Source organism: Suncus etruscus, chromosome 6, assembly GCF_024139225.1.
Source record: "Suncus etruscus isolate mSunEtr1 chromosome 6, mSunEtr1.pri.cur, whole genome shotgun sequence".
In the NCBI taxonomy this organism is placed as follows: domain Eukaryota; kingdom Metazoa; phylum Chordata; class Mammalia; order Eulipotyphla; family Soricidae; genus Suncus; species Suncus etruscus.
The window spans coordinates 34,684,235-34,699,868 of NC_064853.1; the positions used below are offsets into that span (position 1 = coordinate 34,684,235).

At 42.9% G+C, this 15,634-nt stretch overlaps 1 protein-coding gene across 1 annotated transcript in view; it reads right to left on the reverse strand.

The window, feature by feature from the left end:
* CFAP57 (cilia and flagella associated protein 57) overlaps window positions 1-15,275 on the reverse strand; it is a 75,471-nt gene extending 60,196 nt beyond the window's left edge. The window contains exons 1-3 of the mRNA XM_049775507.1: window positions 15,119-15,275; window positions 7,299-7,615; window positions 2,536-2,822 (exon numbers count right to left, since the gene is read on the reverse strand). Coding sequence (XP_049631464.1) covers window positions 2,536-2,822; window positions 7,299-7,615; window positions 15,119-15,275 — 761 coding nt within the window. The remainder of the gene's footprint in view (window positions 1-2,535; window positions 2,823-7,298; window positions 7,616-15,118) is intronic.
* Between the last annotated feature and the right edge of the window lie 359 nt (window positions 15,276-15,634).

Here is a 15,634-nt window from a genome sequence, read left to right on the forward strand (position 1 = left end):
GGACTGTGTTGACAGCAGCACTGAGATGATGGAAGACTGACTCACAACTTTTAGTCTAGGAGTCATGGAGTGGGACTGCTGGGGGAGGGGTAAGTGAGGACAATGAGGTTGGGGGTGAGGATGAGAATGATGAGGTGCTGATTGGATATGAATAGAAGCTGAGTGCTCCTGGCTGAAATAAAAACTACCAGAATAGTAGGGATGCGCATGTGCCTTGGGGAACATGGTAGAAGTGTGTGTATATGTGGGGGAGTTGGTATGTGTGTGTGGGGGAGTCAGGGGAAGCTACATTGACCTGGCTCAGAAGCAAGAGAGCACCCAAGGCATGCTGTGGTGGCAGCAGGAGACAAGAGCTTATGCTCCAGATATAAAGGGGTAGAGGAGGGGCTTCTGGGTCACATGCAAGGGTGAGAACATGTGAGCACAGGCACTGGGAGGCTCTTTTGGGGTGTTTGTCCACATTCCCCTACGGGATGCCAGAAGGACCGAGGGGGTTTGTTTGTTCACCAAAAGATGGTAGGTTTTCAGAGAAGTGGTGATGAGTTATTTCTTTAAAATATGGGCAATTGGGGCCAGAGTGATAGCACAGCAGTAGGGCATTTGCCTTGCATGTAGCCAACCCAGGATAAACCCTGACTTGATCCATGGCATCCCATATGGTTCCCTGAGCCTGCCAGGAGCGATTTCTGAGCTCAGAGCCAGGAGCAACCCCTGAGCACTGCTTGGTGTGGCTCAAAGACCCAAAAAATGGGAGCAATAGATGAAATAGTTTGGGAACCTCTTTTTTTTTTTTTTTTAAACTTTATTTATTTATTGATTGGTTTTTGGGCCACATCAAGCAGAGCTCAGGGGTTGCTCCTGGCCCTGCACTCAGAAATCGTCCCTGGCAGGCTGGGAGACCATATGGGATGCCGGGAATTGAACTGGGTCCCTCTCCAGGTCGACTGCATGCAAGGCAAATCCCCCACCACTGTGCTACTCTCTGAGCCTATACCTCTGACTTATTTATTAACTTATTTATTAAAAATAAATTTTAGGGGCTGGAGAGATAGCATGGAGGTAGGACATTTGCTTTGCATTCAGAAGGATGGTGGTTCAAATCCCGGCACCCCATATGGTCCCCCAAGCCTGCCAGGAGTGATTTCTGAGCATAGAGCCAGGAGTAACTCCTGAGCAGTGCCAGGTGTGACCCAAAAACCAAACAAAAAGTTTTAATAATTAAAACTTATTAGGAAGCATTGAACATAAACATAACAAAAGGCGGGGATGTCCTTGGCAAGGGGAGTAGTGAAAAAGGATGGACAAGTAATGAAAGGAGAAGAATCCACAGTAGGCCAATGTGACTGGGGCTCAGGCACTCATGGGTCTGTGCTGGGTTAGAAGCTGGGTTTGAATCCTGAGCTGCTGTCCTTTAACCTCTCTGACCCTCAATTTCCTTGTCTATGAAATAAGCATGACAGTAATTTTCACCTTATTAAATAAGACACAAATAGACACAAATACAAGGAGTATTTAAAGAAATCTCAAAAGCAAATACTGGTACATTGCAACGATGTGAAAGGTGATTATTACTGTTGCACAACTGGCTATAGGAGGGGTAAAGTGGGTTGCTGTCTCCTGAGCCTCCACTTATGTTCCCACTCAACCGTATGGTCCTGAGGACTTGAATTCTCACCCCACAATGCTTTTTACCCAGAGGCTTGGGGGATTGCTGTATAACCCATTCAGAAAATTAGGCAACCATCTGAAAAAATATTCTTATTTTTTTTTGGTTTTTGGATCACACCTGACAGTGCTCAGGGATTAGTCCTGGCTCTGTGCTCAGAAATCGCTCCTGGCAGGCACGGGGGACACATGGGATGCCGGGATTTGAACCACCATCCTTCTGCATGTAAGGCAAACGCCTTACCTCCATGCTATCTTTCCGACCCCTGAAAAATATTCTTGTACAGACTTGTACTTTTGAAGACTAACACACTAAAAATGCTTATTAAATGAGGTTAAAGTGTTTATAATAATAATGTTAAATGCTTCTTTAGGATTAAAATAACAAACATAAACTTTTATATTAAAATATTTTATTTTATACATTTATATATATAAAATCAAGAGACACAAAGAAATGCATCTAGACTATGCTGACTATTACCAAATGATCCACATACATGAATACTTTTGAACACTAGAAAGGTAGAAAGAAATAAAGAGCTGATTTGGGGAAGTAGAGGTTAGGAGACATGTTGTTTTGGGATTCTGGGCAATATCCAGTGGTACTTAGTTCTTACTCCTGACTGTGGACCTATGTAGTGGTGCTCGAGGGAACATATGTAGTGCCAGGGATTGAACCAGGATTGGCTGCATGCAAGGCAAGTGCCTTCCCCCCTATACTATCTCTTGACCCTACGAGTGGTTTTGAAAGAATCTGCTTTCAGTGTAAGGTAATGGTAAATATAAGGAAATGTAAAAGCATTTTGGAGTAATGGGCACTGAGCATATATTTTACAAGTGCACACATCACCCCAGAAGCACCATTACCTCTCTGATTCCTGGATCGCTTTCAGGTTCTTGTTGTCGCTGACAGCTTCCTTGACCATTATGTTTGTCTCCCAGCGTAGATCACCAGATTCAAAGAGGAAGATCCTGCCGGTGTCAGTGCCCACAATAATCTTGTCCTCAGACACCCAGGTGTGGGCTAGGTAGTTTTGAGGTTCTCCCCTCTGAAAATTAGTTTGCTTCAGAAGTCCCTCGGCAAAGCGGAGGATCTTAAATATCCCAGCTCCAGTAACACACAAATGAGTGTTATCCTGGGGACTGAAGCTTACCTGTAAAATGTGTAATAGCAAATGAAGAAGATTGAGAAAAAGAACCTCGATAGAACTAGTCCCATTTTTTTTTACTCATTTATTTCAGGTAGTTCAAAGAAGTCTCTCAACATCACAAAATCAATGTAATATTAATTAATACTTGATCTGAATGTAGAACCAAGTCCATTATATTTGTAAAGCCGGTCAACTTGAGCCAGGAAACCTACAAAAGTCACTTAAAAAGGCCAAATAAGCCAGGTGTGTAAGTCTGGACAACAGCTCACACCTGTGCTCAGGAGACAGAATGAGGCTCATCTGGAGACTGATAGGGTGGGAGTGAAAGGGTAGAGTGTCGGTGATCTAGTTACTTTAGTTGATCATTTTAAATATCTCCTACTTAAAAGGGATCCAATTAAAATAGATAATGGGGTAACTGGGGGTAGGAGAATATGGCAGAGAGGAGGTAGGTGGTGGTGGGTGGGAAAGCCAAGGTCTCTTTCACCCACCTGCCTGCACCTCTGCAGAATCAGGTAGAGCTTTTGTATCCAGATGGATTACAGAACAAGTGCAGAGCTCTTAGGTCCAGGAATCTCACCCATGTGTGTGTGGCCATGACCAGAGACTAATAAAAGCAAAGCTCAGGGAGCTAATGGGGGTAGTCCTAAAAGAGCCCAGTAACAAGGCTTAGAGAACATGACTGCCTCTACCTGATGCACATGTGGCTATGATCAGACTCTAAGAAAATTGGGCAGAGTGATAGGGAACCTCTGGGGTACAGTCTGAGAGAGATCCAAGGACAGGATTTCAGGCTAGGAAAGCACACACTGGATAAAGAATAGCATAGGGACAGACAAAGCCAACGTGCATAGGAGGTGAGAGGACAAGACTAAGGAAGACTAGGTAGCATGGGACAGGACAAGTAAGTGATACTGTGCACAACATAAAGGGATGGAGGCCTGGACCATCTAGTCTGTACAATAGACTTCTTTTTTTTTTTTTTTTTTTTTTTTTGGTTTTTGGGCCACACCCGTTTAATGCTCAGGGGTTACTCCTGGCTATACGCTCAGAAGTCGCTCCTGGCTTGGGGGGACCATATGGGACGCCGGGGGATCGAACCGCGGTCCATCCTATGCTAGCGCTTGCAAGGCAGACACCTTACCTCTAGCGCCACCTTCCCGGCCCCACAATAGACTTTTTAACCTTCTGAGTTTTGTATCTATATTTTTTCAGATACTCCTCAAGAACCGAGTAGCACAGGAAAATCTAAGTTTGCAGTAACAGAGACACAGAGAAGTGAGAGTGTGCAGTGTGTGCTCTCTCCAGGGGCAGAGGAACCACAAGCAAGACCTGGCACACAGTTTTCTTCTAGCTGAGCTTCCCTCCACAGCCTTTCATCCCATTGTTCAGTAACTTCACCCATTACACCCACTAGACTGAGCAGCTCAAGGGACTATGAGTCCCTTTTCTAGCTCTGCATTCCGGTGCTGGATTCCTGGTGGGCCTCCCGACATGTGTTCTGAGACCTACTGCAAAGAACTGCCTTGAACAGGGACATATGTCAAGCTGTGGTGTGGGCTGTATGAACTGATCTTCTGGTTTGGCCTGCTTCCAGACCAAGCAGCTATCTGATGACTTATGTCACTTATGTTGCAAAGGACAAAAGACACTGGGGAGGGAGGTAGAGTATTCTAGATGGAAAGTGCTGGTCACACACATTCCTCTTGTGAGCATAGGTGAATTCATGCTTGAATTCACTGAACAGCTAGTACCTCTGAGTATGACTGAAACTGTGTTCCTGAGCTTGTAAAACTGAGTCCAAGGTCCCAATATGAGGTGACTGCCAAGATAGAGCATCCCTGGGACCCCTGCCTGAGAGAGCAATCAAGCTCCTAATGGAATGACTCCCTTTAACAGAAAACTGCAAGAGTATTCTGCTCCCTGCTTACCTGAAGCATCACATACAGCTTTCTAAAGGTCTATCCCTTCACATTATATTATTGAAATTCTTTCACTGTCCAGAAAAGCTGACAGGAGGAAGCCAAGACTAAGGAGAAACAAGTTGGATCAATCCATCTCTGGTCCCAACCTGTGATGAGAAAGCAGTTCTGTGCCAGAGTAAAGAGAAGAGACAATGGAATTAGGGGATCTACTTTCGTGGTGTGATTTCGAGTGAATGACTTACTTAGTTTTCCAGGGCCTCAGTTCCCTCATCTATGCAATCAGGGTAATAACGCTACATGCCCTATGTGTTTGTAGATGGAGATGGAGACTATTATGCTGAGTGAAAAGAGTCAGAAGGAAAAGTGCTAGACATAGAATAATCTCACTCATTTATGGATATAAGAAAAAAAAAAGATGGTATAGCAATAATATCTAGAGACAAGAAAGATGAGGGCCAGGAGGACTGGTACATGGTAAGAAGCAGTGCAATTGGGGTAGAAAAGGGACCACTATGACAATGATAGTCTGGAACTGATCAATCTGGATAATAAAAGGGGAAAAAGGATAAGAGAGAAGAGAGAGAGAGAGAGAGAGAGAGAGAGAGAGAGAGAGAGAGAGAGAGAGAGAGAGAGAGAGAGAGAGAGAGAGGAGTTATATGATTGTCCCAGGCAGTGGGGAGGAGAGGTAGGAAACTGGGGACATCAGTGGTGGGAAATGTTCATGGGTGAAGGGTGGTGTACCATTTTTTCCGGCGTATAAGAAGACTTTTTAACCCATGAAAAATGTCTTAAAAGTTGGGGGTCATCTTATATGTCAATATACAGCGTGCTGAAACTTACTCCAGCTTTAGGGACAAGTGATCTGCCCCCCTCTTACCACCACATTCCATCCAGCTGCCAGGCATCATCACAATCCTCTGCTTGTCCTGATTAATCTTTCAAGGCACACAGAGGAGCTGAGTTACCAAGCACTGCATCCCATCCAGTCGCTGGGTGTCATTGCTGGTATATGGCTTTCCATTGTTTAGTCCTCTTCAGCTTTTATGGGACACAGAGGAGGTGCTCTGTCTCCCTCTAGCTGTCCGATTAATCACTGCACCCAGCCAGCTGCTCTTGGAAGAGCCCCCTCTCCCTGCTCTCAATGTAGATCACAATTTAAAAAAAAATCACAGGCATTCGCTACAAATGACAAATGTAAAAAAATGATTGTTGGCACTCCAAAGTCTAGCATTATTAGATATATACTGTTAACCTTTGAGGGTTCTACTCTTTTTCTCTTATGTTTTTTTAATTTCCATTTGGTGTGCATTAAAAGAGAGGTAGTCTTATATGTCGAATACAGCCCAAACCCTATATTTTAACAGGAAAAGTAGGGGGCTGTCTTATACACCCAGTCGTCTTAAACGCCAGAAAATACAGTGCATTGTAAGACTTAAACCCAATCATGAACAACTATGTAATCATGGTGTTTAATTAAAAGGGAAAAAATAGAGGAAAGACTTAAACTTAAATGAGAAACAGAAGATAAAATTGTCTTTTTCATCCATATTAAAATAACTTAACAGGAAAAAAAGGAACTAAAATTAAACACTGGTTAAAAAATCAGTACTCAGAACAGACAAGGGGCCACTATGACAATAGTAGTTGGAAATAAGTATTCTGGACAAGAACTGAGAGTTGAAAGGAGATAGAGACATGCATGATGCACTTTCAGTAGCAGTATCTCAAACATGTTACCTAAAAATAAAAAGGGAGAAGAGAGAGAGTGAAAGAGTGGTGTGTGTTTGTGTGTGTGTGTGTGTGTGTGTGTGTGTGTGTGTGTGAGAGAGAGAGAGAGAGAGAGAGAGAGAAAAGAGAGAGAGAAAAGAGAGAGAAGAAAAATGTCTCATAGAGGCAGGCTGTGGGGGCAGGGACAAGTGGGAAATGCTGGATATGAACACTGGTGAGGGAGGTGAGTGTTGGAACATTATATCACTGAAGTACAACCATCAACAACTTTTTAACTATGAATCTCAGGAAGATTCAATATATATTGAATGTATATATACATGCATATTTATACATTTAGAAATATAAACATTTGGGGCCGGAGGCAATTTCTGAGCCTAGAGCCAGGAGTAGCCCCTGAGCGCTGCCAGGTGTGACCCAAAATCCAAAAAAAAAAAAAAAAAAAAGAAAAAGAAGAAGAAAAAGAAAGAAATATAAACATTTAGGAATATATACATGTATATATATTATATACATGTATATATTGTACATATATATGTACATATATATATACACACACACATTTAGAAATCGGCACTCTGTGGACTGAAGAGATAGTGCAGCAGTTAGGGTGCTTGTCTTCCTGTGGTTGATCAAGGTTTAATACCCGGCACTTGATATGGTCACCCAAGTCCCTCCAGGACTAATCCCTGAGCTCAGAGTCAGGAGTAAGCCTGGACAAAAATGAAAAAAAAAAAATTGGCCTTTTTCCTGCACTAGAAATCATTCTGTGGAAGAGAACATTTATAAGTTCTGCTGATTTGCATGACATTTGTTATTCTGGTACCTGGTAGACAACGTTGTGCTGAGAATCAACTCTAAGAATGGCCATTACTTTCTGTTTCTCCCACATCCAGTAGACAAGGTTTGACTCTGGAGGTGAGGTCTGAGTCAACAGATACTTGGAGTCTGGAGAAAAAGCCATGGAGGTAAATTTCTGAACTGGAAAGTCAAAAGAAGTGAGGATTTTTCGCTTCCGGCAAGGAATGGCTGACAGTTCATATATGGTGATCATAGGCTTTTCTTGCACTGTCTCAGAGATTGCAAGGTATCGCCGATTGGGACTGATGGCCAAGGCCAACATTCCCTGACTCTTGTCTGAGCCTGCAAATAGAGGGGAAAATGAGAGAATGAGGGTGTGGCCCCAAAACAAAACAAAAAAAAAAGAAGAAGACTTGTAGAGGAGCTGATCACAGAAAACTTTATGCCCTATTGAGTAGCAACATTATTCCTCTGAGTTTCATGCTGGGGGTGCCAACTCCAGCTTACTCATCCCCCCTCAGTTAAGAACACTGACCATGAAACAATTAATGTTGAAGTCTGCTGTGCTGGCTGGAGGGTAAAGCTTGTGCTTTCATTCTACTTCTCCCAATTCTTTGCCTGGAAGAGAAAGGTGCTGTCTAGAGCTACAGGAGTCATCTTGCCACCATGAGGCAATAAGCAGGCAAACAAAGCCTGGGATCTCTCAAAAGCAGAAGAGGAGGCAAAAATATAAGTAGATATATTTGATATAGGTTAAGTTGTGATTTTTTTCATGGTCTTTTCATCCATTAAAAATACTTAAAATTTGGGGCTGGAGAGATAGCATGGAGGTAAGGCATGTTTGCCTTGCATGCAGAACGACGAAAGTCAGCATTCCATATGGTCTCCGAACCTGCCAGGAGCGATTTCTGAGCATAGAGCCAGGAGTAACCCCTGAGCACTGCTAGGTGTGACCCAAAAACCAAACCAAACCAAAAGAAAACAAAACAAAAAAAATTTTAAATTTCCAGCACTGCACCTAGGTAGGTGTTTAATATGTGAATAAAGACTGAAACAGGTACAAAAACTAAATCCTCTTTTGCAAATACAGATAAAAAAGAATGTGATAAAATATGTTAAATTTTTTACTTTATAAATAAATTGGTCTGAAAGTGAATATCATCCAAGCTGTGTTATTATTTCATATTCATGATTTTATCTTCAGGTTTTCTCTGGAAGCATTGCAGGGAGTCAGTGGGCCTTGGAAGAGACCCAAATTTGGGCATCGTAGAAAGCTTGAATTTCTCCAGGAAGGCAAAGATAAAGCTTCAGAAAGTTTATGAAGGGTCTTTTGTAAAGAAAGATTCCTCTGGCAACTGCAGGGAGTACAATCCTGGAGAGAAGGGAACTGGTTGGTGGGTTATTTCAAAAATGAAAGATCAGGGGCCGGAGAGATAGCATGGAGATAAGGCGTTTGCCTTTCATGCAGGAGGTCATCAGTTCGAATCCCGGCACCCCATATGGTCCCCCGTGCCTGCCAGGAGCAATTTCTGAGCCTGGAGCCAGGAATAACCCCTGAGCACTGCCGGGTGTGACCCAAAAACCACAACAAAAAAAAAAAAAAAAAAAAAGAAAGAAAGATCAGGCCGGAGAGAGTGTGAGCAGGATGCTTGCCTTTATGCAGCTGTCCTGCATTCAATCCCTGGAACCACATATGGTCCCTCACTCATTGCCAGGAGTAATCCCTAAGCACAAAGCCAGGAGTAAGTCCTGAGCACCATATCATGTGTGGACAGCCCTCTTTTCCAAAGTCTTTTTTTTTTTTTTTGTTTTTCGGGCCACACCCATTTGATGTTCAGGGGTTACTCCTGGCTAAGCGCTCAGAAATCACCCCTGGCTTGGGGGGACCATATGGGACGCCGGGGGATCAAACCGCGGTTCTTCCTTGGCTAGCGCTTGCAAGGCAGACACCTTACCTCTAGCGCCACCTCGCCGGCCCCTCCCAAAGTCTTTATTTCAAGTTGATAACCCTCACATTTTTTTTTTTTTTTTTTTTTTTTTTTTTTGGTTTTTGGGCCACACCCGGTAACGCTCAGGGGTTTCTCCTGGCTATGCGCTCAGAAGTCGCTCCTGGCTTGGGGGACCATATGGGACGCCGGGGGATCGAACCGCGGTCCGTCTCCTAGGCTAGCGCAGGTAAGGCAGGCACCTTACCTCCAGCGCCACCGCCCGGCCCCAACCCTCACATTTTGATCTCTCAAATCCAGATATGAAATCAAGCTTCTTACTTAAGATCTATTTTTCGAATATTTAGAAGGCTTCTCAGTCTTACTACAACACAAACTAACCTCCCAATACTCTCCCAAACCTGGCTCCTTTCTCTTTTCTATCTCCATAAATAGTAACTACATCAGGCCAAAAGCTTCACTGTTTCTCTTTTACTTCCACCCCACATGAGTCTATGTGGGAGGAAATCTGTCACCTCTAACTTTAAAACACATGCAGGATTTGAACATATTTCAAATCCCTGCTGCCTGCCAATACTTTGCTCTATGTCTTCCCCCATTTTTCTCACCTGTATTGTAGCAATGGTCTTGGAACGAGTCTCTTTTCACCCTTCCCCTCCTCATAGAGATGCAGTATCCGAATGATTGCCTTCTCCTTTTACCCTGAGTAAAAAGTCTGCTGATGGTGCTTTCCATGATGTCTTTGCCTTATCTCTCACACCCCATCTTCCATTTACTTTTATTTTTTAATTTTTGTTTTTGTTTTTGGGCCACACCCGTTGATGCTCAGGGGTCAACGGTTACTCCTGGCTATGCTCTCAGAAATTGCTCCTGGCTTGGGGGGACCATATGGGACTCAGGGGAATTGAACTGTGGTCCCTCCTAGGCTGGCTCTTGCAAGGCAGACACCTTACCTCTAGTGTCACTGCTCTGACCCCCTCCATTTACTTTTATATAACCACCTTGGCTTCTTTGCTGTTCCTCTAAACACACTAAGCACCCTCCTAACTCAAAGCCTTCCAAGCAAAAGGCGAAACCAAACCAAACCAACAAACAAAAACCAATAAAAATACAAATCATGAGAGAAAATATATAAATAATCTTTGAGTAGGAACAATTTCTTAATAGACACATTGATTTTATTTAAAAAAATTTTCCCATAAGGGAGGAGACACAACTTCCAAACTAGGAAAAAATAACTGCAATACATATATTTGACAGAAAATTGCTATACAGAATATTAGAAGTATGCCCATAAAGCAAAAAGAAAATAATTACCAGCAAACTAAAAACCACAGAGCAATTAGTAAAAGCATTTCACAGAAGATTAAGCAGGCATAGACCATAAACACGAGGAAAGATAGTTATTCTCATCAGTAGTAGAGAAATAAACAAAAAGCCATAATAAGATAATCTTTCTCAACTAGATTAGTACAAAGTTAGGAAGTTGGACAAGGGCTGGAAGGATGTGCAGGAACAGCAACTCATGCATTCTTGGTGGGAATACAACTTGGTAAAACCACACTATCTAGTTAGTCATTTTTGTGCTGGTTGTATAGCCTGGGGAATATGTGTAGATGGATGAGCATGCAGGAATGCTAGAATGTTTACAGTGGCATGGAATTGTGATAACAAAAAAAAGCACATACTTTCTCCCAAATGTCCATCAACACCAGAAGAAATGCATATATTTGAGACGTGAGATTCACACATTGAATCACTATATAGCAATAAAATGATTCAGTCGATATGTATGAAAATGTACAAATCTCAAAAGCATGAAGCTTAACAAAAGAAGTCACAGAATATCTGTAATATACCACTATGTAAAGTTAGACAACTGCAGCAAAAACCCCTAAATTTTACATAAGGTTAAATATATGTAGCAAACTATATGGGGAAGTAAAGAAATACTGACAAAGTATAGGATGGGGGTGTTTAAGTGTGGGTGTGTGTATTTGTGTGTGTGAGTCATGGGGAAATCAAAACAATGAAAGATTTCTTCACATTAGTGAGAACTACATATATTTAAAAAATATGGGAAACAACTATGCTGCTGGGGATGTGGTGGAAAAGGAACCCTCATCCACAGTTAGTGTGAATCTCGGTTGGTTCAGCCTTTAGGGAAAGCAGTATGGAGATTTTTCATAAAAGTGAGAATAAAACTCTCATTTGAATTTCTGGCATCTACTCCAAAACACAAAAACTTTAATTTGAAAAGATATATTTGTACATTAGTGTCTACTGTAGCACTTTGTACAATAGCTAAGAAATAGAAACAACCCAAATGACAGATAAATGGATAAAGAAGTGGTGTAGCTAATCACCTTAGGCACACACCATTTTAACATTCAGAAGCACACACCCTGCTTTAATCTCCTTTCACATTGGCTGACACAGTTCACACCCTACTCTCCCCTAATATTTCCCACCTATAGTACACTGAGCTACTCTCCCGAAGTAGCTGTTGGATGCTTCTTTTTTTTTGTTTTGTTTTTTTTGTTTTTTTTTTTGTGGTTTTTGGGTCACACCCAGCAGTGCTCAGGGGTTATTCCTGGCTCCAGGATCAGAAATTGCTCCTGGCAAGCATGGGGAACCATATGGGGCGCCGGGATTCGAACCGATGACCTCCTGCCTTACCTCCATGCTATCTCTCCGCCCCCCCCCCCCTGTTGGATGCTTTTGGTTTTTTTTTTGGTTTTTGGGCCACATCTGGCGATGCTCAGGGGTTACTCCTGGCTGTCTGCTCAGAAATAGCTCCTGGCAGGCACGGGGACCATATGGGACACCGGGATTCGAACCAACCACCTTTTGGTCCTGGATCGGCTGCTTGCAAGGCAAACGCCACTGTGCTATCTCTCCGGGCCCTGTTGGATGCTTCTTTATGAGTGCTCTACTCGTCTGAGATCTGACCTCACCAGTGACTTCTACATCTAGCAACTCTGACCAGTGACTTCTACATCTTGGGCTCTGACCTTACCGGCCTCATTTACAATGTGGTATATAAACACACAATGGAATACTATGCAGCTATAACATGTATAGAACTAAAGATGTGAAGTGAAATAAGTCAAAGGGATAAGGACAAATACTGGATGATCTCACTTGTATGTGGAATAGAAAGTGTATAAACAAGAGAACAGACAATTTTGAACAATGACAGGCCTTGACCTTGGAATACAAAACTGATTACTAAGCACTTGGGGGGAAGGAAGAGGAAGGAAGGTAAGAAGGTACTGGCTACTTTGATGGTGGGATGCAGGAATTGTGTACATCAATGCAACAGACTTTAACAGCACTGTGACCATCTTTGTATAAACAAAGAAAAGACCATGTGTATATATAAAAAAAAAAGAAAAAGACAATGTGTATAAAAAGTAATGAAATGAGGGAGAAACCCCGAGTCTGTAATGTGCTATACTACATATTTTTATGCATTTTTTTTTTTTTTGGTTTTTGGGCCACAGCCAGTGATACTCAGGGATTACTCCTGGCTATGCACTCAGAAATCGCTCCTAGCTTGGGGGACCATATGGGACGTCAGGGGATCAAACCATGGTCCATCCTAAACTAGTGCAGATGCCCTACATCTTGTGCCACCACTCTGGTCCCATTTTTACACTTTTTTTGTTTGTTTGTTTTTGGGCCAAATCTGGTGACACTCAGGGGTTACTCCTGGCTCTGAGCTCAGAAATTGCTCCTGGCTTGGGGGACCATATGGGACACTGGGGGATCGAACCACGGTCCATCCTAGGCTAGCACGGACAAGGCAGATGCCTTATCTCTTGTGCCACCGCTCCAGCCCATATACAATTTTTATTCTCCATTAAGTTCATATTTATTATAGGTGATCTTTAAATATTACGTATGTAGTGTAACATTTTTTATAAGCCTATATATATCACAGTAAGGCATGTTGAAGTTAATGAAGAGAGGATAAAGAGGAACCAATCTGAACCCAAATATGTGTAGCATACAAAAAGCAATTTGAAACCTGGCATAAAATCTTGTGTCTTCATTAGACATGGATTAAAAATGTGTGATTTCCTCCACAGAAACAACACAGCTCTGGGATTGAAACTAAATAATATGAGCAGTTAAATCCTCTCAGGGCTGAAAACTCTTGGACTGTTTCTTTTTCCAGAATGGCCAAGACAACACCCCTTACCCATCCTGCTACCAGAAAACCTAACAGTCCTTACTCATCTACATCTTTTCAGCAGAAAAACCAGCCTGGCTCCACCACCAAGCATAAAAAAAAGTCGCTGATACTTCCCATGTAGCCAAGTCCAAGATAAGACCTCTGTGGCCTTCTCAGAAAGGTCGGTGTGGGCAGATTGCCTTTTCTACATAAACTGTAGCAGTCCAGTGGCACAACCAACACCCTCCGAAGGTTCAATTAGCACTAATCACAGTCAAATAAATCTTTATTTTTTTAAAAAAAAAAACTTTATTTATTGATTGATTAGTTTTTGGGCCACATTCAGTGGCGCTGAGGGGTCACTTCTGGCTCTCTCTCTGCACTCAGAAATCGCCCCTGGCAGGCTGGGGGACCGTATGGGATGCTGGGAATTGAACCGGGTCCCTCCTGGGTTGGCTGCATGCAAGGCAAACGCCCCACGACTGTGCTATCTCTCTGGCTCAACTAATAAATCTTTAGACACTGATTTTAGTAATGCTCTACAGAGATATAACAATCATTTCAAATTGACCCTGCTGATCTAAGTTTTAATAATTCTATTTACTTTTGTGTAGTAACGAACAATATGAAGTAAATTTGTACCTGCATTGAGGCAGGTTAGAGTGATGGGTGGGAAACTGGGGACACTGGTGAAGGGAAGACCACACTGGCTGTGGGATTGGTGTTTAAACATATAATGCCTGAAACAACCATATTATGAACTTGGTAAATTACAGTGTTATAGTAAAAATTGTAAAAAAGTAATCATAGGGGGACAGAGAGATAGCAAGGGGTTAAGGCTCTTGCTTTGTATGTACCTAACCTCAGTATTATTCCCAGTACTGTGTATGGCTCTTTGAGCCTGACCCAAAGTGATTGACAGAGTCAAGAGTAAACCCTGATTTCCTAGGTGTGGTCCAAATCTATACCCCCTCCCCAAAATATATAATGATGAAGGGTATTTTGGAAAACTATGTTAGATAATTAAAAAAGCATCCCCAAAAGTACAAAGATAATGATATTGAGGAAACATTGAAAAAGATACTTTCTTTTTTATTGTTGTTTGTTTGTGTTGGGGCCCCACCCAGTGATGCTCAGGGGTTACTCCTGGCTGTGCGCTCAGGGATCACTACCGACTTGTAGAGGACCACATAAATGCTGGGATTAAAACCCGGGATGGCAGCATGCAAGGCAACTAAATAAACTACTTGGTATACTATAACTTTGCTCTCCCTACACCCCCACTCCTTTTTTCTCATTAAATAGCTCTAAAAAAGCTACCTTTAAGTTAACGTTATTTTACCTATGATATTTTTGTTTGTGGGCTTTTTTGTTTTATTTTGTTTGCCACCCCTGATGATACGCCTAGCTCAGAGATCCCTCCTGGCAGTACTCAGGGGCGCCATAGGGATGATAGGATTAAGAGTGGCGAGACAAACATTATTATCCTGGTCCTATTTTATGTGTTTTTTTTTTCTTTTAAAACTGTGTATGTATGATAAACTAATCCTTCTAACAAGTAATGCTAAGTGATCATTTCTTTCTTTTGCATCTACAAATCTCTATATACATTCAAATTGGCCATAACGATTATTTCCATCCATCTGTGTGATGGAATTAGAGGATTATTTAAGGTTAATAATGTGCCATAAAGAAGCATTTGTTGGTTTGTTTTATTACCTGGAATGAATTTTTGCCATTTCTGATCCACATTGTACTTTACACAGTAATTGCCTGAAGGAAATATCACAATCTGCTCATCGAAGAAGAAGACATTGTTGGTCACGTGGGCTCGAAGGCCAAAGACGTGCTGAGACTGAGCTACCACGGTCGACATGGTTCCCAGGCCAGGGAAAACGTTTTCCGATCAAGACGCTGTAAGGTGAAGGCGGGGATGCACAAAGCTTGGCCGAGGCCCGGTAGGTCCCATCCCGCTCAGCCCCTTCTAGCCACGCCCATCCCTAGATTAGCCCCGCCCCTTCCCGCCGCAGGTCACGCCTCCTCCTCGCTCAGCCCCCGAGCCCTCCCCGCTGTGCCCTCCCCTCGCCCCCACCTCACTTCCGAGATTCTCGCTTCTCCCTCTCCGCCAGCTCTTCCTGACCATCCCGGTATTCCTCGCCCCGCCCCTCTCCAAGATCTCGCCCCGCCCCTTGTCCCGCCCCTCCATTCCAGCCTCAGGCCCCGCCTCCGCCCCGC